Source organism: Sceloporus occidentalis, unplaced genomic scaffold (genome assembly GCF_023333645.1).
Source record: "Sceloporus occidentalis isolate IW3139 unplaced genomic scaffold, rSceOcc1.0.p SCAF_87, whole genome shotgun sequence".
Lineage (NCBI taxonomy): Eukaryota > Metazoa > Chordata > Lepidosauria > Squamata > Phrynosomatidae > Sceloporus > Sceloporus occidentalis.
Window position 1 is genome coordinate 3785982 of NW_028317067.1, and position 24290 is coordinate 3810271.

At 38.6% G+C, this 24290-nt stretch overlaps 1 protein-coding gene across 1 annotated transcript in view; it reads left to right on the forward strand.

Annotated features, from left to right (window-relative positions):
- The first annotated feature begins 4847 nt into the window (after positions 1-4847).
- Positions 4848-24290, forward strand: part of LOC149284944 (multivesicular body subunit 12B-like) — a 45916-nt gene continuing 26473 nt past the window's right edge. Inside the window, exons 1-6 of the mRNA XM_089496064.1 lie at positions 4848-4958; positions 11541-11648; positions 12175-12271; positions 13389-13518; positions 14505-14633; positions 23943-24037. Coding sequence (XP_089352190.1) covers positions 4848-4958; positions 11541-11648; positions 12175-12271; positions 13389-13518; positions 14505-14633; positions 23943-24037 — 670 coding nt within the window. The remainder of the gene's footprint in view (positions 4959-11540; positions 11649-12174; positions 12272-13388; positions 13519-14504; positions 14634-23942; positions 24038-24290) is intronic.

Consider the following 24290-nt stretch of genomic DNA (forward strand, 5'->3'; position numbering starts at 1 on the left):
ATATACACACTCTTGAGGGCTTAACCCTTTTATAAGGGTGTATGGTAAACAGTTATTTCTATTAACCCTTCGTACTGCTACCTAAAGAGAGTGACTATGTACATCCTGTGTTTCTCATTGTTGATGGAAGATGTCAATGCAACACTTGAAATTTCAACTGATACAAACTTTCTTCTGTAGTTCAATGGAAATAATTGACTTTGTTTAGAGTATAGCAAATCTTATATACAGTTTGGAAAATCACGTATACAGTTATAGATTTATGCACAGTGTAATAAAGCATTCTTGTTTTTTTTATAGCGTTTTATATATACTTTACCATTGTATTTGGTAATGTATTCCAATGGGTTATTGGAATGTTCATGTTTTCTAAGCAGAGAAGAGTAACAACTGTTTGATATATCTTATTCTTTTTATTTTGGTCCTGAAAAAATAGGTAAAAATAGAATTTTAGCAATTTATGGTCAAAGATCTGTCTTGACTAAGGGCACTAGAATATAATGCCAAGCCATGATGCAGTCAGTTGGATGGACAAGGCACAGGTCTTAGTGCTGCTTTACAGCAGTGGACTCTGGCAGAAGAGCTGTTTGGGGATTTGGGCCAAGCTCCAGCTTCACCCGCTGTAGTGTTAACATTAAACCACTTTGGCCCGACTATATATTGCTAGGGCCCCAAACCATGACATATCGAGTAAAGATGTCTTTCTCTGTATGCCAATGCGTATACAGATAATATACCGGTAGTTTATATTTTATAAATTTTCATTTTCTTTTCTTTTTTTGTTGAATGATTTTCATTTCCTTCCTTGAGACGTAAAATATATAGCTTGTATTATGTTGTGTTATCATAATTCTATATTTTCATACCATTTTATATTATTCACTTAGGAATGATTCCATGAAAATTCAAGATCTGTCCTGATGGTCCTGTGTCTGAACGCTACGTATGCTTTTCCCCCAATTGTTCCTAGAACTTTTGAAAGCGTAACTGGATTCTGCTTTAATGCAGATGTGGCATGTACTTGCATTGCTACTTTTTAAGGGCACGTATCAGTAGCTTCTCCCATCTATTACGCATACACTGCTGAATATAATGTGTCCACTGTAGCCTATCTCCAAAATATGTTATATGTTATCATTTATTTGTAGGGTCAATGGTCCCTGTAGTAGCTCCATAGGCACCAGAATCACCGGTCCTACCATTGATGCCCTGATTTAAAATGCATATAGAAAGCACTTATCCTGGCCTTTCTAAGTGTGATTAACGGAATAAAGTACTATAATTGTTTCATTGTGGCTTCACTTATATAGTAACAACAAATGGGTAATATAGCTGTTTCCTGACGTGTCAGTGCAGTAGGATTAACCACTTGCCCTTTCCAATAGTTTTTGTAATGGATGTTGAAGTACATACATTTCTCCTTATCATTTAATTGAAAGTAGGCTGCCTGTTTTTCTGGGAAAATTTTAACGTTTTGGTGATAAGGAATCAAAATACTGACAAAAAAAGATGCATAAATACCGCTGTGCTTTTTTCCCCAACTGATACAGAATGAATTATAGGGGTTTAAACTATCCATCCCCTGAATGTAAATAGGACAGTATTATGCCATATGTGAAATTTCAAAGATCACGTTTAAAAAATAGCTTCTCATGAAATAACTTTCCTTAGAAAAATCTAAAAGTTATTAATAACTTGCATTTTTAGACATTTGTTATTAAGATGTGGTTGACATAAAGCTACAAATTGCACTCTGTTCCACCTAAAGAAATACAATACTTTGTTTCAATGAACATAGTTAAAGACGATCACGAAGGAACAGTGTGGTCCACAAAGTTGTATTTACATTTTTTTAATGCATGTTAAAGTCCATTTTGCATGCATTACCACATTTTATTGCATGGAAATTTCTTAGCACAGTTAGATGTATTGTGGTCGTTCAAAAGTCATCTAAAGTATAACATTTACCTTTCCCAGAAGAAGAAAATGTTAATTTTAAAAGAATATGTAAATATTTATATGATTGCTGTGTCAAACCAGACCATACAGTTCACTATATATAGTGTATGTAAATACAGCATCCCTTCTGCTCGACCTACTGGTTTCCCTGGGATCCACTCCGCTTTCTGAAATATGTGCAGTCATGTGGTACAAATTCCTGTAACGGGGTCCCAAATATGATCTAGTTTCCTTCGCATAAAGGTTGTATCTTGGGTTGCTCTGGTTAAAATACTTTTATGTTTTGCTTGCCATCTTTACCTAATGTTTTGGGTTGTCTTAATCTGTCAATTCTAGGTTTGTCATTATTTTTTTGTAGCACTGTAAGAAGTGCTGCGTAAATTGTTGGCACTATATAACTAGAAGATAATACAATTTCCATAATCAGTGAATGCACTGGAGTCCATTGTGCTTCGATTACATTACATTTATTTCTAAAGCGCCCGTAGAGAAATTGGTGCAAAAGGAGAAGCTTACAATATAGTTGAGGGGGAAGTAAAACAGTTGGATGCTTGGATGGGGACGGGTTGATAGGGTCGTGTTGATCTGTTGAGGTTGTTGATCGTTCAGATTGTTAGAAGGAAAGGTTCTCAAAATGTCAGAGAGCTTTTGAAAGTTCCGAGGGAGAAAGTCTGACGGGTCGAGGGATTCCACAGGGGTACAGCATAGGTAAAATCCTGAATATGGGAGTGACAAGAGGTAATGACAGTAGAAGAGAGACACAATTCATGAGGGGAAGAAAGAGAGTAGTTAGGGGTGTATTTGTATAGGAAGGTTGAGACATAGACTTGGTCTGTCAGTTGGATAGTGGAATTGTCATCAGTCAATATGTCGGGAATTGTGGACAGATGGTGGGATAACCATAAATTCAGTCTTGGAGATGTTGAGCTCCATCCATGATGCAATTCCAGAAAGACAGTCAATGAGGCGAGTTAGAAGAGAGGGTGAAAGATCAGGAGATAAAATATATATTAGAGTGTTGTCTGTACATAGGTGGGACTGGATACCAAAGGAAGATATCAGGTGTCCGAGGTGTAGATGGAGAATAGTGGGCACTGGTTAAGTGGAACTTGGCTTGGGTTTTCTGAACCTGAATCGGTGAAGCGCTCACTTTGCTTCACTGATCCCCGAAATAGGAATTTTAGGATGACTGCCCTTTTTAATAGAGACTCATACCAGTCCTTGATTTCTACAAAGTTAATTTAGTAATCCTCTATTTGGTTGCTAACGTAATGGTTTAGGAATTCTGCCAAGCTGAATATTTTCAGAACATTGTAAAGATGTGTTTATACTTTTTTTTTTTTAAATGTGACAAGACATAGCTTCACTTACAGTTTTATTAATGGACATTTTGCTGCTGGCTTCCAGCGGAGTTAATGGGTATTGTGAATGTACTGCTGTGAAAGGCCAGTGGCTCTCAAATTCAATGAAGCCTTAACAAGCCAGTATTTTAATGCCATCACTGCTTGATCACAGGTGAATCAATGAGAACATAATAAATGAACAGTGGGCTCTCATCTTAATTGTCTTTCTGGAATTCTAACGGAGGAATGTTTAGGTTTTAATCTTATGTATCCTTGTCACTGAGTCACTAGTGCAGGAGTTTATATCTTCTCACACTACTATACTACTACAAGATAAGCTACTATATGAAGTTTGCACATTTTGGAGTAGATGTAAGCAGGATTGCGTCCTTTCTTCCAAGCACAGGGTGTGGTAGAACGAAAATGGTAATTCTAACTTTTTAAGTATATCTCCTTTAATGGTTCACCTTGAGAATGGCACTTTGCATCTTACAAACCGGTTGGTGTATGCTGGACTGGAACTATGTGGTGTTGTAATCGTAATATGCTTGCTAAATATAACTTTTGAAACCATAATGGAGGAGTATGAGGCTTCTATGAGGTCAATAGATCAATACTTTACAGTTGCCATTTTAGTTCTATCACACCCTGTGGATATCATTGGAGATAAGTTACATGCACTCCCAAATGGTTCTACTTCATATAGCGGCTTATCTTGAATATATCCCTGTCGACTCAACAGTGTATAATCTCAGAATGTGTTCATACCCAGTAATAGTGGTGATAAATCCGTTACTATACATTTATTCTTATGTTCTTACCATGTAGTTGCATGGAGATCCTGATAGCTGGCTATGTTTGCCATACCTAGGAGCTTGGTTTGAGACCTAATGTAATAAGCATGAATTATGATTTCCTTTGGGTGACTTACTACCCATGTTCCATAAGAAAATAGGAGTTATGTCTTTTTAAAAATGGTCTAATCATCATAGCTATCAATGGAATGGTCCAGTCAGAAGACACATTCACGTGGTTACCATGGTGATGAGTCAATTTTTTAAAGCTGCATTAAAATACATTTTTATACAAGACTCCCATCTTCTCAAAATTATTTTTTAATGGTAACAATGATAAATAAAACCATCTGTAGATTTTTTTTAACTGGATCAAAATGTCATTCCCCAGAGACTCTGGAAAATATATTTTTTCTGTGTTCTGAAAACCAGTTCCTGTTTCCATTAGTCTGACAAACAAATACGGTTAATTGCATCAATAAAGGCACATATAATTATTTATTACTTTTTAAGAATTCACTTTGGTTACACATTATTGTATATTAAATATATTCTATTGTTTCCTAAAAAAATAGTAAGCTATACATAGATGTATTTAAGGTAATGTCAAACGTTGTCTACACTGGGAGAATGGTAGGGTAGAGCTTTGTTCAAATGAATTTTATGTAATTTATACTATACAATTGTGAAGTGGAAGGAGTGTAAATAGTTGGGTTCAAATGGCTTCTTCTCCCTGTAGGATCACCCTATAATGCCTGAGGTGCGGGACCTTTCTGATGCTTTGACTGACTTGTCCATGGATCCCATCACAGGAGTCGGAGTAGTAGCATCGCGGAATCGTGCACCCTCTGGCTATGATGTGGTAAGTGATGGCAGTCTTAGTAGAACCACTCTATGGCTTTATCGGGGCTTTAATAGGTTGACTGCATTAACAATCACTGCCTAGTGATACTGGTAAAGAGGTACAGGAAAATAGGATACAGTATGTTTGACAGAATCTTGTATACACAGTACAGGATCCCAGAAGACTGATTCCTGTCTTGTTATTCTTGACTTCTGGGCAACCATATGTAAAGTTACTGCTTTATAGCCAGGACGGTTTAGTTTAACAATAATTTAAAAAAAAGTGTAATCCAATCAAGCTGGAAGCTGGTTTTCTTGGAAGCTTCTGAGGACATGAATCATCATTTCATAAAATACGTGCACCTCTGAAGCAGCGTAGATCATGGTGTAAGGTATGCAGGAGAAAGCTTTATATGTCTGGAATGACCTGGCAAATCTCAGCTGGTGCTTACTTTCCTTTCTTGCCCTACTGTGTACAATGATATAGACTACGACTACAATGTTTCATGTTACTTTAAATATCAGGAAGGTAATTTTTAGGATGGTTACATTTTTAATATGTCAAATATACTTCATAGTTAGCCTTGCCTGTGCCTACGTGATATACTTACTGCGAGTCAGCTCCAGCTGGCTTAGTGATGGTTCCGGGGATCTAAGGTGACCCCCTGTGTACATTCACAGAAAGTGCCGCCATTGGTTTCAAGGGTACCACTGGTGGTGCAGCTTCTCCTACAGATTAGTCATTTTATATATTTTTATAGCTTGAACAATGTATATTAAAGTAAAATAAGGTACATGCATGGTGGAGGATTATACAGTGAGGGACAGGTATTAAGCTTTCCTAGAGATAAGGCAGAGCCAAAAACCTATTAAAGTCTGAAGGTTTACAGATATTCAGTCTGTATGGGCCAGATGGCTCTTGTCTGCCATCAAATTCTATGTATGGTTTCTTTATGTAAAATTGAATAAACATTTGCCTCTAACTGGTGTGAAATCCTTTGTGTTAGAGAAGTAAGTATGGGTTGCATAGCAAGAAATATGAGGCTAATCCAAATAATTATACTATTGACATTAATGAAAAAAATACCCATATGGGCAAAGAAAATACATTAGATATTGGAAAGGTTACTTAGAAATGTTATGTTATTTCTCACACAGAGAACAGTTGCTGTAAAATCAAGCTGATAATTGTGTCATCTTCATAGAGAAACATCGGTAGTAGAATATCAGATATCAGTGACTTTAACCATGGCACCATCATAGTATGTCACCTTTGCGAAAAGTCAGTTTGTGGAATTTCTGACGTTGTCCACTATAGGTGCTATTATTGTAAAGTGGAAGCGTCTAGGAGAAACAACAACTCAACTGCTACCACCAAGTGGTAGCATGTAAAAAAAAATTCCTGGCCTTTGTAGCATCACTCACTACAGCGTTCCAAACTGCCTCTGGAAGCAACATCAACAACAGCACTGTGCCAAGGAGCTGCTCACAAGCCAAAGATCACTATTGTTAGTGGAGGGATAACGACTGTCTTTTAAATTTGGACTAGGCCTCTTAGTTCCAGGGGAGGGTAACATTAATGCTACATCATAAAAATACATTTTAGAGAATTGTGTACTTCTAACTTTGTGGGAACAGTTTGGTGAAGGCCCTTTCCTGTTCCAACATAACTATGCCTCTGTGCACAAACCGAGGCCCATAAAGACATGTTTTGAGGAGTTTGGAGGAACTCAAGTTACATGCACAGAGCCCTGACCTTTACCCTATTGAACACATTTGGGATGAATTGGAATGCTGAATGCCAGCCAGGCCTTCTCATCCAACATTGTGCCTGACCTCACATATGCTGTTTTTTTCCCCCCCAAAAGGGACCAACTTCATATTACTGTCCATTGTCTTGAAAACTATATAACGCACTCGTATAGGTATGATGGTCGTGTGTCCACATTATTTTGGTCATATTGTGTATGTGTTTGGTGATAGGACCAATGACGTATTAACTCGTCTTTTGGATTTAGATTCATACGAGTTTTAACCACATCTCTGAATTTGTAAACATTTTCGAAAATGAGGAAGGATCCCCCAACAAAACAAACAAAAGTGAAGCAGAGAGCTTTTTGCTTTCACTCGCTCTCTCAAGGTTTCCTCGTCTCCTTTTCCGCAGCTCCGCTTTTTGTCTTGCTGCTTCTTGTTCTTCTGTCCTCTTTCTTGCTCTCCTTTTCCAGGAGCGATTCCGCAATAGGACGGCGTCTCTGTACACACCCTTTCTCCTGATTGGAGGAATGCTACAGAGGCTGTTGAATGAGGAAAAGGGAAGCTTTTTCCGCACTTCCCATGGGGAGAGCCTGCACAGAGGCTCCGCCCCTTTGCAGAAGCACTCTGGGAGGCCAGGATAACACAGTGGATGGCTAAGAGAGGCGGGCCAAGAAAGAATACGGAAGAACAAGAAGAGGGAATACAAGAAATGGAGCTGTGGAAAAGGAGTCAGGGACCTTTTGAGAGAGCATGAGGGAAAGTTCAGTGTTTCTGAATAAAAAAAGAAAAGCCCTCCGAATGTCATCCAAACCATAAGGACAGGAAACAATATTGACCAAAAACGAAACTAAAAATTTGTCTGAATCGTTTTACTGTACTCTGATCCATTTTGGGCTAGGGTTGTTCACCTCTAGCCCACAGTGCACTTGGCGTGATCCTAGAATGCAACATGCGTATACATACACAGCCTGCTCAACAGAGAGGATAGTAAAAAAGCAAACAAATCTCTTCTCTTACAGGTTTTAAGTTTTTGACCATATAATCTTCAATTGCAGATAAGGGGTCTACTTTAAAGAACATGTCATGATGGATCACTTTTACTATGCTATTATTAATTGTTATACATTTTAATGATGATAGCTGGGCTCTCTCCACCTAATGTATCGGTTTGTCTTAGTCTGTCAATTCTAGTCTTGTCAGACCCCTTGAATATATGTATTGTATGAAGCCCTATGTAAACTGTTGGCGCTATATAAATAAAAGATTATTATAATTGGAAATATGTTTTGTATCAAAACACTGTACATGATAGAATAACAGGTAAAAAGTAGAATTGGTTGTGAAGTTAGTTTGATATTTCCAATTATTCATTCACTAAACTGGGCACATTCCTGGGTTGAATCACAAGAAAAAAGCTCTAGTTTATTTTTAATTCTTATTCTCAACTTTACCTCCCCATCCCTTCCCTAGCCCCTGGATGCTAGGCGCCCCTATTTTACTATCCATCATCTCTGTCTTCTCAATGTATTAAGCTCTGCAAGTAACATATTTTACAAGCTTTGTTCTATGAATAAATGCTAATCCAAGTAACAGCAGTTTAAGCCCTTATGTGGTTTTCTTGACACTTTAATCTCAGCTAATAGCAAATAATTTTCCTGGGACCCATTTTTTGTTATTCCAGACTTTTTAAGTGCAGTCTTTTGTGAGAATGTGGATAATATTGCTTATGAAAGAAAAAAACGAAAAAATCTAAATTCTTGTGTGTGTGTGTGTGAACCAAATGTTTCTAAGTATCTGCCACAAATATGGCAATGTGGGATGTGCAAATAATCAAAAGTACATAACTTGCCTATATGGTCCACATATTAATGTTGCAAGGCATCCAAGTCCTCTTTAATCCCCCCCCATAAACCTGCTAGCATGAAAAGTGGACCGTATATAATTTATATGATCTACAAAGATACTACTTATTGAAAAGTAGGTAGCAAACATTTGAACCCCTGTCCACTCCCTCACCGCTGCTATGTACCAACATCCTCTGCAAGGTGTGACCAGTGCTAAATTTAATTTCTCCGGCTCCCTGATTGGCTCCAGCAGCATGTCAATCAGCACAACATTAATGTCAAAATCTGGTCATATTTAAACAAAAAAAAGTAAAATGTCCCTATCTTATGTATCCAGATGCTCTTTAGTGCTTTTACAGTATAATAAAGGGTAGGTACAATAAGTGCAGTCATATAATAAGTATAATAGTCATACATACATTTTGATTGGGTACAGTACATATGAACACATTCAGAAAGGTGGCCCCTAGAGCTCAAAGCGCAAGTACCCTATTTAAGAAAAATGGATATGCTGGACTCATAAGAAAGCAGGGCGTCTTAAGTTGGAAAAAGATGCAGCGTCACATTAAAAGCTTACAGCATCTTAGTGGTGGCTTCATCAGAAGGAATACCTACCCAACATACAAACTACACAGTTCCCTTTATAGGAACCCTGACGTACATCTTTGTCACAAGATTTTACCGTTTCTTTTACAAGCAATATTATCCTAGATCTACACCTTAATAGTGTTTGCATTGTGTGACGGATTCCTTCGCCTGTATGGTCATTACTGACCCAGCCACTATCCCAATAAATAGAGAGTGTAAATGTTCGCAGAGCGGCCTACGCACGCACGCTTACCTAAAGCTACTGATTGAACATCTACATAAATCTGTGCCAGACTTGCTTAGTGAAGCGGGTATATTGTGCTTCACTTTTACATTAGCATTACTGCCCCATTTTCTGCATTATATACATGTATTTATTGCCGTTATAAAACCATTGTAATGCTAGCAAAAGAGACAAATGTATATATTTCATTTTAGGACATTATTCGCATGTAGTAGCTTTGCGGTCACTACCAGACAGCATGAATTAAAATCATTGCGACTGTAATTTATGGCTTTCAGAGTATGGATTTTCCTTGTCAATAAATAAATAAAAATCTTCAGCATCTATGAAGTGTGTTTTATGCTGAAATGTCACATTCGTAATTATAAGCCCTTTGTTTGTTTTGGTTTTGCCTTTTTCTCAGAAAGTGATCCCCGTGCAATTTGTGGGTTCTTGAAGAAACCCTACAGCAGACGATAAACTGCTTCTTTATCCAAGCCTCTGTGTTCTGCCCTGATGACTGTGGGTTCCAAATCCACCACAAGAGGCTTTCCCAAATCCTGCCGGTCCGCCAATGTACACATGCTGTGGTTTGCTGCGCGGCTGAGCGGTTTTCAAATAATAGTGATACTGTGTAACATTACAAGACGCTCTATAGGGTGTGGACTAGAATTATTAACCTTTTGCAAGAAATGGCATGTTCTTAATAAATCACCTGGTTAAGGGCCATTTAGCTGTCATAATCTAGTGTTCCAAATTTCATTTCATTTATTCCTCTATATATGGGAGAATGAATTCAAACAGTCTAATATATATATATATAGAGAGAGAGAGCTTGTGTTACTTTCTATAGTGTTCAAAAGGCACATTGAGTATTTAGAAAAGTATTAGCTCTAGAAACAAGTGTGAGTAGCTTGTCAATTTGCGTTGAACTCCCGATTCCAATGAATATTGGCCTCCTAAAACTCCAAAATGGGCTGAATCAACTCAGAATCGCGTTTTGGTTGTAGGACAATAGTTATCTCTAGTGTTGCAGGTACTTATTGGGGAATGTATCGACAAAAGGTTAATACCAATATAATTTATATTTTGTTGTGGGTTACCATAAAAGTAATTTATATAGATGTAAATAGTTGAACAAGTCAAACGTGAAAATTAGTATTTTTAGTTTTAATATTGCTTCACCAGTTTAGATACTCTTTTCCATACAGACCTTTTTGTAACTGTTGATTAGACCCCTTATGACTTATAAGTGTCAGAGTGGTGGTCTCCTAAAACACAAGTCTAGAGTTTAATGATTGGACAGTCATTATCTTTGGTTTTGATGGACCATCAAGTTCTACATGTTGGGGATGGACAACACAGACACCTTTTTAAGGAGTGCTTTCTGTTTCCTTGGCAACAACCCATTTGTGCTTGCTTTTGCGTCACATGACCCGGAAAAATTTGAGATTCACTTTTTTATAATAAGAGCTAATTTTATAAAAGGGTTGGGCACGCAACCCAAAAAAATGCAGCTATATTCAAAATTCAGCCACTTAAATTTAACCATATCTTTTTTAAATTTAATTTTGAATAATTTCCCATCTTGTTAAGGATTTTATATTTTTGCAGGGAAACATTTACTTCTCTAAAGAGAAGTATATAATTTAGTAAACATACCTGTTGAGTACTAAACATCGGGGCAGCTTTAGAGTTTTTACCGGTTTACAGCTTAGAAGGTACATCCTTCTTTAATGACTAATACATTCTAATGGCATTGACATTTTTTGAGGTATCGGTCCATTCTGTTTAAGCGTAGGAAAAGTAATGGTATGTTTTAAAGGTTAGCCATCAAAAGAGCAAAATGTCTCCTGCAAGCCCAATGCACCATAATTTAAAAAAAATAAAAATAACCATTCCGTCCCTGGGTCTTTCCATCTATATTCACAGTATCCTCTCAAGCTGCTGTTCTGACTCCCATAACATGTTGCTTGTGTTGCTTGCCCATCTCTGCAGTTGACATTGGTGTAGTAATTTGGTAAGTGCATTACAATTGCAGTACTGCTGTTTGAGGCTGGAAATGTATTTATTATGTACATTAAATCCATTAACAGACAGTAAGGGAGTTTACTGAAAAAAGACAGGATCTCATCCCCCCCCTCATCCCTTTTCTCCATTTTCACTGTCCTGCTATCTCTCATCCTGGCAGGTGTCTCAGACTACAGATGGTTTGGATGCAGACCTTTGGAAAGATGGTTTATTCAAATCCAAGGTGACGAGATACCTTTGTTTCACCAGAACCTTTTCCCGGGAGAATGTGAGTTCCATTTATTGCGGCTGAAAGCCACCTGTTACTTTATGGTCACAAAAAAAACTTTTTGTTCTTTGTTTTCCCTTGTGTAGTTCATTTGAGAAAAGCAACTTTTGTATCTATGAACATTAATGTAGCCCTACCAAATAAGCATATACTTATTTGTATGCCAGAGAGTAGCTCTCCTAACTATTTTTGAAATGTTTTATATAATTTATTCTTTGAATTTTGTTGATTCTGGGTTAAGTAAAGAGAAGGGAGAAAAGTTTAGTGTAGCTTAGTACAGTATCCACCTATACATGCTTTTCAACGTATAACTGGGAAAACTATTTGCATTTCTTTTTTATTAAATACTATAAAGTTTGCCATGGCTGTTCTTTAAAGTGGTTTCTGTGGTTTTTATAGTGTCGGTTTCCCATCCCTTCTCTGTCCCAAGCAAACTTAATCTTGGCTAGTTTGAATAGAAGATGAGATAAATTTCAGCGACCGGTTGGCATTCGTGCGCTGTAACAGTCTTCTAATCTCTTCTCAGAGTCACTTGGGGAATGTGCTGGTTGACATGAAATTGATTGACATAAAAGACACTTTACCTGTGGGCTTTATTCCCATTCACGAAACTGTGGACACACGTAAGTTAAAACTGTATAAATATATGGAGTGGACTGTCTCAGTCTGTGTTAACATGGCTTAAAGGGGAAATTACAGCTATTCTTTCATTTTCACGTGGAAGAAAATGTTACAATAAAAACATATTGCTTTACACGGACAGCATTTTCTAACTCCTAGCAAAGGCTACTTATATCTTTATTCTTCAATTCTGCTAAAAAAATGCAGAATATACAGGAATATTGTGTCAATATGTTAACCCCTTGAGGACAATGGGCATGCTTAAACCCATTGAAAACAATGCATTTTGAGCCCGTACATGTACGGGCTTTGTCATTAAGAGGTTAAAGTGTCTGCATGTGTATATAGAAGATAGCTGTGTGTAGAATCTGAATCGACTATAAAACAGAAGATTGTTCGCCCAGGTACCAGTAGTCATTGACGTTGTTCAGCCAACGACCTACGCTGTTTCCTAAGCTCTGTTAGGTGTTGCCTAGCAACATGTGAACCCTTTCTTCATTCTGTAGAGGGACGCGTTTACTCCAGGTGTGATGAGATCATTCTGTACTTCTCATTATTACTTGGTTACTATTTACGGTAATTTCCCCCTTTCCTTTTTTGGCCTTGCTGGCCCACCTTGCACACAGGTAACAATGATGTCTGGACAATAAACACAGACCTCCAACAAAAAAACCCCACCTAAATATAATGTGCTAATGCAGCCTAAAATATTTGTAGCTGGTGTTTTTTTTGTTTTTGTGTGATAAAAAGATAGTTAAAATCTTAACATTGCATTGTGTGAATGGTCACACAGTTTATATGGCTGTCAGATGATGTTGTAACCCTGTGATAATGTCTTTTAGATATGGAATACATTAGGTGCTTTATGCAAAGCTCTTATTGTTTTATATGAATAGTGAAATGGTTAATTTCTTAATGATTGAGCTCAGTGTGTGGCAATTATATTGCTAAGAGCGATTCATAAGTAACTTAAATTCTATATTGCTAAATATTCAGAATGTTAACAAGCAGAACTGAAACCAAGTCTGTAGCTAACAAGAATATCACAGAAATGTAAGAAAATTTTGTTTAAGCAAAACACATATCTAATTTTGTTTTTGGTATGTTTTATTCCCGCAGAAGAAATAGCTTTTCGGAAAAAGCGGCTGTGCATTAAGTTTATTCCCCGGGATTCCACGGAAGCCGCAATATGTGATATCCGCATCCTGAGCCGTTCTAAACAAGCACCCCCACAGTATACATTCATAGGGTGAGTCTGGACCTTTTATACTGCGTGTCAATACGATTAATGCAATTTAATCAAGTAGAACGAAAATGATTTAATTTAATATTATTTATGCTTTTTCCCCTTAATCTGCTTAAATGCAGTTAAATCTTTACTTACCCCAAAGAGGATGATTGTTTTGCAAACCCTATTACTCCGGATTGGGTTGTTTTACATATGTGTGTCTATCTAGCCCAAACTTAAGTGTCAATTTGATAATCTGGTTCTGCAGGTAGCGCCCAGTGGTCACTGATGCCAAAACATCTTTTGGCGGCCCAGGTGGAGACTACTACACCACTTTGGGTTCCACACTTCACTATGTAACAAGGGTGCCATCTTTGTCCCTTCCATACTAGTGCCATTTTTCCACCCAAAAAATTACCAGTGCCATCTTTGTGCCCAAACAGCATTACACTGATGGTGGTACAGTATAACACCCATTAATAAATGCTGAGTTGTATACCACTACTCCCATAACCACAACAGTATAACTGCTATCATTATATAGTGATCGAGACAGACAGAGATGGTGGTACAGCATAACTACCATCACTATGTACTCTGTCGGACATTGATGGTTATACACCATAACTCCCATTACTATATACCAAGCCAGACTCTGAAAGTGGTGTAAATGCTTAAGTTTTATATAGGACTCTCAGGGCATGATTATTGTTATTCAGACACGGCTCCATGCTTAAAGAATATTATTTTGATGTTTTTTTTTCCCCAATGGTTCCTATGGCTATACTTCTGTGTATATACTGCCTTCGAGCTAGAGGTTGTATACTATAAGATGCGTCACATTTTGTGCTCTGCTTTTTAAAGTTTGTAGTGTCTCTTCGTTCCTATGTTCCTATAAGATAAAGCAGAGCCCTCGCCTCTTGTGGCATTAATGGATTATGATTTCTGTACAGTTTTGTCTGACAGAATTCTTCTAACATGGTCTTATTTTGTACATGCTTTAACAGTGAGCTGAATAATATGGGCATCTGGTACAGAATGGGAAGGGTCCCTCGAGCCCCAGAATCGCCAGAGCTGTCTTCTCCCTCCTCCCCTTCTGCTGTCGTCACCTCTGCATCAGCCCCAAATCTTCCAAGGTAGGTATCTCAACAAATAATAAAAAAAATGCCTTTGTGTAGTACAATATCAAATAGTATTTTTTAATTTTAGAATAAAATAGAAGCAACTTATCCACTGTGAAGCTTTGGCACTCATCTGAATGATTATTTACAAATTATGAAAAACATAAACGCACATGAAAAGATGTGAAATAAGGGAAGGGTGGTTGCATGATAAGAGTACACAGGACAATTTGACAGCAGCTACTGTAAAAACCTCTTGTCCTATATTCATTATAGACTGCTGAAAATCTGTCCTAGAAGCAAATTGACAACTACACTGATTACTTTTTTTTATTTTTTTTTTATTTTTTTTTTAAAGATGCTGTTACTCGGCAAAGGGTACAAATGCCATACATTTCAATATCTATAGAATTATTTTTGGGAAAGTTTTGTACATTTAACAGTACTATGAATGATGATTCTAATGCAGCATTTAGAAAAAAAAAAATAAAAAAAAATAAATAAAATATATATATATATATATATATATATATATATATGTGTGTGTGTATATATATATATATATATATATATATATATATATATATATATATATATATATATATACACACACATTTAGCAAAGAAGGTGTAACTGCACCTTTAGATAACTAGGCATTCAGAATATGAAGAACTCTGACCAGCTTTCCAATAATTTACATTAATAAATAATATTAAAAATCCACATTTCAGGTCTGACAAGGTGATTAAACCAACTGCATTTAAAGAAAATGGTACCCTGTCACTTGTGAACACAGTTATGTCTTTTCCTTGTGCCATAATCTATATGCATGTTTAAGAACCACGGTCTGGTAATAAGTAAATCATAAACAATAATAATAATTTAGTATGAATTGGGTAGATGATTAGCCTTTTCTCCAGACTGTTTGGTAAAGATAAGAACTTTATGGGCTAACTGAATGGCTTTTGTTGCTATTTAGGTCTCTTCCGGCATGAAGAAGAGATTTAAGTAGACTGGAAAATGTATCATCCATTGTAGTTCAGTTAGCCAGTGAATTTATAATCTTTACCAGGTTTGCTCATTTTACGTAATATAAGAAGATTCATAGCCAGGTAATGTTACTACTGATTAGTATACCTTAGAGAAGCACATGCATACCTAGAGGTGTGATGGGAGCCATTCACCCACAATCAGGCCCGGACTGGGACAAAAAATAGGCCCGGGCATTTAAGCCTGAGCAGCCCATATTTATTTATTTATTTATTGTTAAAGCCCACCCTTCATGTACCATCTTTGCATTTAATGATTCACACAAATCATTAACACATTCATTAATGCAGTCTCACAAATCATTCACACAATTCATCCTCACATGAATTCATTAATTGTCATACGCATTCACACAATTCATCCACACATTTATTCATTCATTCTCATACGCATTCACACTACCTCCTCTCTTCATCTTATCTGCCCCTTTTCACTATGTAACCCCCTTCCCCACTTCTCAATATGTACCACCTCTATCTATCCCCTCTCCCCCTTTCTCACTATCTAACCCCCCTCTGCCTCTTCTCACTGCACCCCCCTCCCTCACCCTACTTACCTTGTTGCCGGAACAAGCAGCAACTGCGACCGCACCTGTGGCAGGGGAGGATTGACTTAGGGGCTGATGGAGCTGCAGCTCCAGGCCCCCACCTTAAAATAAGCCCAGTCAGGACCGGACTGACTGGTCCTCTATGGCTGCATTAACGCAGAGCCCCTTAAGCCCGCCGCAACTACCCCCTCCTAACTATCTACCCTCTCCCTCTTTGAAGTTCACTTACCTTTCAGGAGTCCTGCGGTGGGGGTGCAAGGCCTCTGCCTCCCAGCTCTGCCACTGTATGGAACAGTATAGAGTGATGGGAGTTATGATGTACTTTTAGAGCATAATTAGATCATGAAAAAGACATTGGAAATGGTACAGCATAACACCCATCACTCTCACACACTTACCAATCCACACACCTACCAATCCACACGTATATACCAATCCACACATATATATACACCAATCCACACATATACATACACCAATCCACACATATACATACACCAATCCACACATATACACCAATCCACACATATACACCAATCCACACATATACACCAATCCACACACATACCAATCCACACGTATACACCAATCCACACGTATACACCAATCCACATGTATACACCAATCCACACGTATATACCAATCCACACATATATATATATACCAATCCACACATATATATATACCAATCCACACATATATATATACACCAATCCACACATATACACCAATCCACACATATACACCAATCCACACATATATACCAATCCACACATATACCAATCCACACACATATATACCAATCCACACACATATATACCAATCCACACATATATATACCAATCCACACATATATATACCAATCCACACGTATATATACACCAATCCACACATATATACTAATCCACACACATACCAATCCACACATATACCAATCCACACACATATATACCAATCCACACATATATACCAATCCACACATATATACCAAGCCACACATATATACTAAGCCACACATATACCAATCCACTCTCACTGAATGTTTTCCTACCTTTCCTTTTTTTCTCCTTACAGCTCCTTTTCCTCCTCTTCTTCAGTTCTTCTGTCTTCTCTGTCTTCTTCCGGGTCAGAGGGCATGAACAGCGGTGGGCGCGGCTTCAGTGTTGTGCGCCGGGATCTGACAACAAATCCCGGCGCACAGCAGCTGTTGCCGCGCGGATCACAAGGGAGCGGTATCGGAGGTCTTTAGCAGACCTCCGGCTCCCTTGAGTGATTTTAAGCCGGGTTGAACCCGGCTTAAAATCACTCAAGGGAACCGGAGGTCTGTTAAAGACCTCCGATACCGCTCCCTTGCGAGCCTGCTCCTCCAGCGGCGGACATTACTGTCCGTCTCTGGAGGGGTGCCGGGTGCCGCAAGTTGGCACCCCCTGATGAGCGGCACCCGGTGCGGACCGCCCCCCGCCGCCGCCCCCTGGAGTGTGGCGCCCTGTGCGGTCGCACACCCCAAAGGCCGGCCCTGCTCTAAGGGGCCGGGAAGCCCCCACCATGGCCGGCCTTAGGGGTCTGCGGCCGCACAGGGTTTAAATTAAAACATCGGGTTTTTGCGGCGGTTAATGCGGCCGTAGGTAGGGTAGGGGCCTGGAGCTGCAGCTCCATCAGCCCCTAAATCAATGCGGCCTTGCCGTGGTCCGGCCCACCGGGCAAATGCCCGGTGTGCCCGATGGCCAGTCCGGGCCTGCCCACAATTGTTTCTCCTTCTTCCTGCCCAGGAAGCACAATACGGTTTAAAACTTCTTGGGCAAATGCCTCTCTCTCTTTGATTACTGAGATTGTGTTGCTATACATAGCTCTTTATAGGCAGAGCTCTCTGTAACATAGAATGTGGTTTCCAGTAGGGGACTGCACACGGGACCCGCCACAAAATCTGCGGGTGCAGGCGGTCTTGCTGGGGTTGCGGGCGGGAGCGAGCGGTCAGGCACAGTACCTGCGGGTCCCAGTAATCCCGCACAGTGTCTCCTGTCTTGCTCCGCCCAGGAACAAAACAGAGTCACGCGATGTGACGTCACTTCCTGTGACTCCGCCTTGTTCCTGGGCGGAGCAAGAGAAGAGACGTTGTGAGGGAGCAACTCGAGGGCAGCCTCGTGGGACTGTGCGGGAAATCTGCAGTTCAGGTAAGGAGGTGGGCGTGATTGGCCACAAATGTGGCGGGAGTGGAACACCCACATTGCGGGAAAGGGATTGAAAAAGCAGTCCCGCGCAGGGCTCTAGTTTCCAGTGCTGTTTCCTGTAAAAAACAAAACAAAAAAAAAAAAAACTAAAAAAAAAACCATTATGAGCTTTTCTTTCTATATTTTGGTCTATGTTCTTTCAACCACCCAAAAGTGTTTATCACGATAACTTAGTACACTAATAGCCCACTCCCTGTAATGCTTACTTGACAAATAGTATCACACAAACATGTGTCTACACTTTTATTATCCTGCATAAACCAATCCTTATTTATCGTTCATCTACTCAGGAAAACTTGCTTGCGTTCCATAAGACCTACTGCTGTCTGTTGACTAAAATTGGCATCTCTCGTTCACAAATAATGCGTTCGGGAAGGATCTGTTCTTTCCTCGTTGCAGTTTATGGCTTTGTTGGGAAATTGAATCAGTTTTGTTTTACTCCGCAAATAAAACAAGCGTCAGAATAAAATGTATTGTAATCTTATTGAGTTAAAACATACTGTGTGTTGTGGAATAATTGAGAGTTCTATTAATGGTGTACAGTAAAACCTGGCTGTCTGTCTTCAGATGTATGACCGAGCTCTATGTATGTAATCAGCGGCCAGCTTCCCCGATGAGATGTTTATGTCTCTCCAAAACTTATCATGATTTTATAGCCTTTGCGAGAGAGCGATGTCTGGTGCCACTTATCATGTTTGAACCATTGTTGTGAATCTGGAATATTTACAAGAGATGCCTAGCAAACATCTTGTGGGCTTATGAATTTACATATAATAAGACTACTGTGCAGGTGGGATCACGTTTTTTTGCAGTCGGAAAGTTCCAAACCTCATATGTTAGTATGACTTTCATACAGCAGTCTACATTTTTTTCACTTGCTTGGTTTCATGAAGCCATGCATGAAAAAACCCTGTGTTTTTACTACAGGCTGAATAGCGGTTAATCTTTATGTGCTAGGAAATATTTGTCGGAATAAATCATGCGTAAATGGCAAGACTTAACAGGCCCCACGTATGTTATACATATCATTGCATTAACGTTCTGTAAGCAAGAAATGTGCCATGTAAAAACTGCATACAGTGCTTTACACAGAAATTTGTTCCAAAGACCCTGCAAATTCAGGTACAGACCAGACATTTCCATTCGGATTGGTACGAATTACAAATTTAATGAAAAAGTACCAATTTCGTCAAATTGTAAGAATCTATGCAAAAGATAACCTCCTGGTGAATTTCCACCGAAATGACTACCTCTCCCTAGTTTGGAGAATTGAGGAGAGTACATCACCAGAAGCTCTGCCATTTTGCGATACGATAACCAAAACGGTGAAGGTTCTGGTGACGGCCTCTCCCCTGATTGGCGAATCGGGGAGATGATGTCACCGGAAACTCCACCACTTTGGTGGAAGTTTGTTGGGAGGTTAAGTCCGTGAAGATGTGGATGAAGAAAGAAGATTGAAGAGAGGAGAAAAGAGACCAAAAAGATGCAGAGCAAGAACACACGAGACACTGAAGCTGAGCTTTGAGATGCAGAAGTGGTCTGCAGAAAAGTTAGAGAGAGTGTGAACAACAATGAGAGAGAGTGTGAGCGACAATGAGAGTGTGAGAGTCCGAAACGAGAGAATGAGAGAAAATATGGGTGTCAGACAACAAATGTTCATTCCCGAAATTAAAATAAGCCCCCGATTTTCATCTGAAACAAACCGCCAGGAAATGGAATTTGTACGATCGCGAATGGGTCAAAAACGAACTGAGAAATTCTTTTTTAAGTGTTTTTACAGTTTGTCAAGCCAGTTTTTTTTTTTTTTTTAGTTTTTTTTTTACAAAAGTTGTTTGCTAACATTTTCGTTGTTGTCGTTTAGTTTTTTTTTTTAAATGGAGCGTTGTGACATGGTCTGTACATGTAAGCGATCAGATTTTTGGAGCAAAATATTCATAGAAAAAGACGGAGAGTCACATGGAGACTGAAATTAGAATTTTAGGTCCGTTTACATTTCTTCAGATATAAACTATATCAAGTACTGGCTTGTAGGCGTTTAAATCTCAGGATATAGTTTAAGCAGGGATTTCCTTTTTTGTTTCTTTAAAAACTTATTTTTATGTGATGTGCTACTCATGTCCTGTTTGCTGATTTTACAGCACTGCAGAATTTGATGGCATTATAGTAAAAAGAATTTTTAAAAATAATTGCAGGCCCAACCCTTTCTTATTTGTATGAGGTCAAACCTCCCCATACCATTAGCAATACTTACCATTACTTTCCCAAGTCTTGCATCAATACTTCACACGTGCATTTTCTTCCAAACTTCAAGGGCCATCTTTTCATCCAAGTCTTTCCAAACCTCTAAGGTCTCCAAGCGTTTTCCAAATTTTGCAGGCCTCGTCTATTGGCTGCTACACGATCGAAATAACTTACATTTATCAACCTATTACTTTTCTCTGTGTCTTTAGACCAAGCTTTTGAAAGTTAAGTCCTGAAAGGATGCTGAGACTCCAGCCATCATGTGCACTTTAATGCATGATAGGTGTGTGATCTATTTTGCAAATGCATGGGGTCTGCAACACCCCCCCCCGAAAATAAATTTGCTCCCACAGCTAAATGCCCCACAGGAGAAGCATTCAGCTGAATGCATCTCCCAGCATGTGACATACTCTCTTCCAGTCAGCTCTATGGAAAGTGCTGCTTTTGATTTCAATGGGAGCATTTCCCTGCCACTGACTGGCTGCTTAAGCTTCCAATCAGTACACGAACATTTTCCTGCTCATTTCATTAGTACTTTACTGCCATTGATTGACATCTTAAGCAGCCAATCAATGCCAATAAATTTGGGATCATGGAGGAAGAAAGAAGATTTCACAGCATTGCATTTTAGAAGAATGCTTATTAAAGTCCACACAGCATAAGAAATAGGGAAATACAGAATTCATGTTACAGATATTAAGAATGAACAGCTCCTAAAGTGAAGCTATAACTTTACAGGTTAATATAAGCAAAATGTATAAGTTTACTTTTCTATTAAGTAGTCTATGTACTATTACTATGGGATCATTTTATCCAAGTGCCAGTTGACTGGGTTTTGCATTGTAATTGCTTATCACCATAGCAAACAAAATATAAAATATTCATGTGTCATTGTGTGATTTTACAGTAATTTAGAGTAAACCAAGTACACAAGTGACTGGATAGATAGGGTATAGATCAAAAATAGATCAAAATTCCCTCTTTATACCCCAGTGATACCTTGTTCTGCACCTCCCAGGCCAGGTAGCATGAGATTGTGCAAGATCCACTATTTCCACTGGTATACACATATAAACATATGGTTTAATTTCTGCTTTTCATGCAATGTGCCATCGTGTTAGGAAAAATATTCACTGCACAGGCTGACACATCTACTTGCAAGCACAAGGCTGTTAACCAGTTAAATATTTTAATTGTTTCTGTCTTCCTGTGTTGCCCCTAATATGATGAAGAAGTTTGTTCTAATTACGAACTCAGAGTGGTTGTTTAGTGTCAGGCGCTGTTTCCTGAAATGATGATTAATTATAAAGACTGTAATGTGAATGAAAATGTGCCCCGGATTAGCTCCTCGTGCGCGAAGTATACATTTAACAGGTATTTGATTTGCCATATGCTCTTGTGCTGTGCTGGAAACACTGAACAAGGAGTGAGACTGCCACAATTAAATACATTAAATGGACAAAAGTATTGGGACATATGACCGTTATACCAGCAGGGACTTTGATGACATTGCATTCTAAATACATAGACATTAATATGTAGTTGGTCCCCCATTTGCAGCTATAACAGCTTCCACTCTTCTGGGAAGGCTTTCCACAAGATTTTGGAGTGTTTCTGTGGGAATTTTACCCATTCATCCTGTAGAGCATTTATGAAGTCAGGCACTGATGTTGGATGAGAAGGCCTGGCCTTTCAATCACCGTTCCAGTTCTCAAAGGTGTTAGATGGGGTTGAGGTCAGGGCGCTGTGCGGGGCAGTTAAGTTCTTCCACCCCAAACTCATCCAACCATGTCTTTATGGACCTTGCTTTGTGCACTGGGACACAGTCATGCTGGGATAGAAAAAGACCTTCCCCAAACTGTTCCCACCAAGTTGGAAGCATTTTCCAAAATGTCTTGGTATGGTGAATGGACCAGTCTAAATGTCTATGTATTTAGAATGCAATGTCATAAAACTCCCTGTTGGTGTAATGGTCAGGTGTCCCAATACTTTTGCCCATATAGTGCATTTCTCTTTTTATATAGAGATAAAAAGGCTCATTACAGTGGCATTTAACCAAGTGCAGGGATAAATAATTATTTGTGTGACCCAAAAGGGACTGAAAGACAGAATGGTTTTGTGTAGAGAAAACAGCAGTCCATTGCCAAAATACCATACATTTTCTATGCTGTGGGCAGATTCTTGTTAACACAGAAGGGTTTTTGATCCCTCCATTACTTAATATAGAACTTGTATTGAAATTAAAGCAATCTATATTTCTTTGAGATGATTCAGTAACTGCATTGCCCCCTGGTGGTGCGATATTAATAATACACCAGACAAGAAGGTAAAGGAATAACAAAATGCCAAAGAAGATTCATTCACACATAATTTGCTTACAACTACATAATTGGAGATACAATCCTAGCACCTTCTGGCCTGGGGGGCAAGAACAGGTGAATGCCCCACCATAACATACACACTAACGCACACACACTAATACATGCCTTCACTTTAACACACTCAGGTACACACTCACTCTAAAACATACCCGCTCTGTCACACACATCATCGCTCTGGGTCACATAATGTCACCTGACGTGTTCCTGTTGCTCCGATTGGCCTTGTTTGGTTAGTTAGAACCACCCAATTGTTGTGTTTTTAAGAAGGCGATTGCAATGATAAAACAATACAGGATTATGGCTACTACTGGCCATCGGTAGGCCAGGTGTGACCCCTAGTTTGGCATAAAACTGAATTTAATTATTAGGGCCCTGTAGTACTACATTGAGCATTGAGTTCTCGGGCTTAGTTGTGATAATAACAGGTACATTTTAAAAAAAACAGGAAACATTAGATAACATATATGTATCATTTAAAATGTTTGATTTTTTTTTTTTTTTTTTTTTTTTTTTTATAATGTCATACAGTTAAAACTGCTCTTGTGATGGGTCTAGCGAGGTAATGACACATAAGAACTTGTAATGAATGGCATTTAATGATCTCCCAGTATTTTAAGTGTTAATGTGGCCTGGTTTGTCTCCAGTAAGCAACTGACAACCTAATATTAATCTTCTTATACTATAACTGTGTGTATATAATTATGTCTCGCTGCAGTGTGACATCACAGTCATTCCATAGTGGTCTCATGTGATAAAGTAATTGCCATGGCAACAATTGTCCGCTGAAGGGTTTTCTTATTTTATTCATAGAGGCTCAACTTTTAATACACTTTAAATGCTTAACAGTTTAATGCCTCACTTTTTTTTTCTTTCCTAGACACATCTCTTTAACGCTTCCTGCAACATTTCGGGGTAGAAATAACACAAGACCGGACTTTGAGAATCAGCAGTCCAATTTATATGCAATATCAGGTGAGCATCTCAATAGTTTACTTTTTATGTTTACAGTTTACTTCTGTATGTTTACAGTTTACTTCTGTATGTTTACCATAGCCGGTGATCTGTATTTATATGGTAAATAAAACGTAATAACACAAACCCACAACACAACTGCGAGTGACATTGTGTGTGTGTGTTATGATCCATTTGGAATCCTTCACAGTTGTATGTTCTTCAAAGTTTACATTTGCTGACAGAGCATTGGTGGACTTGTAAGGAACGGGTG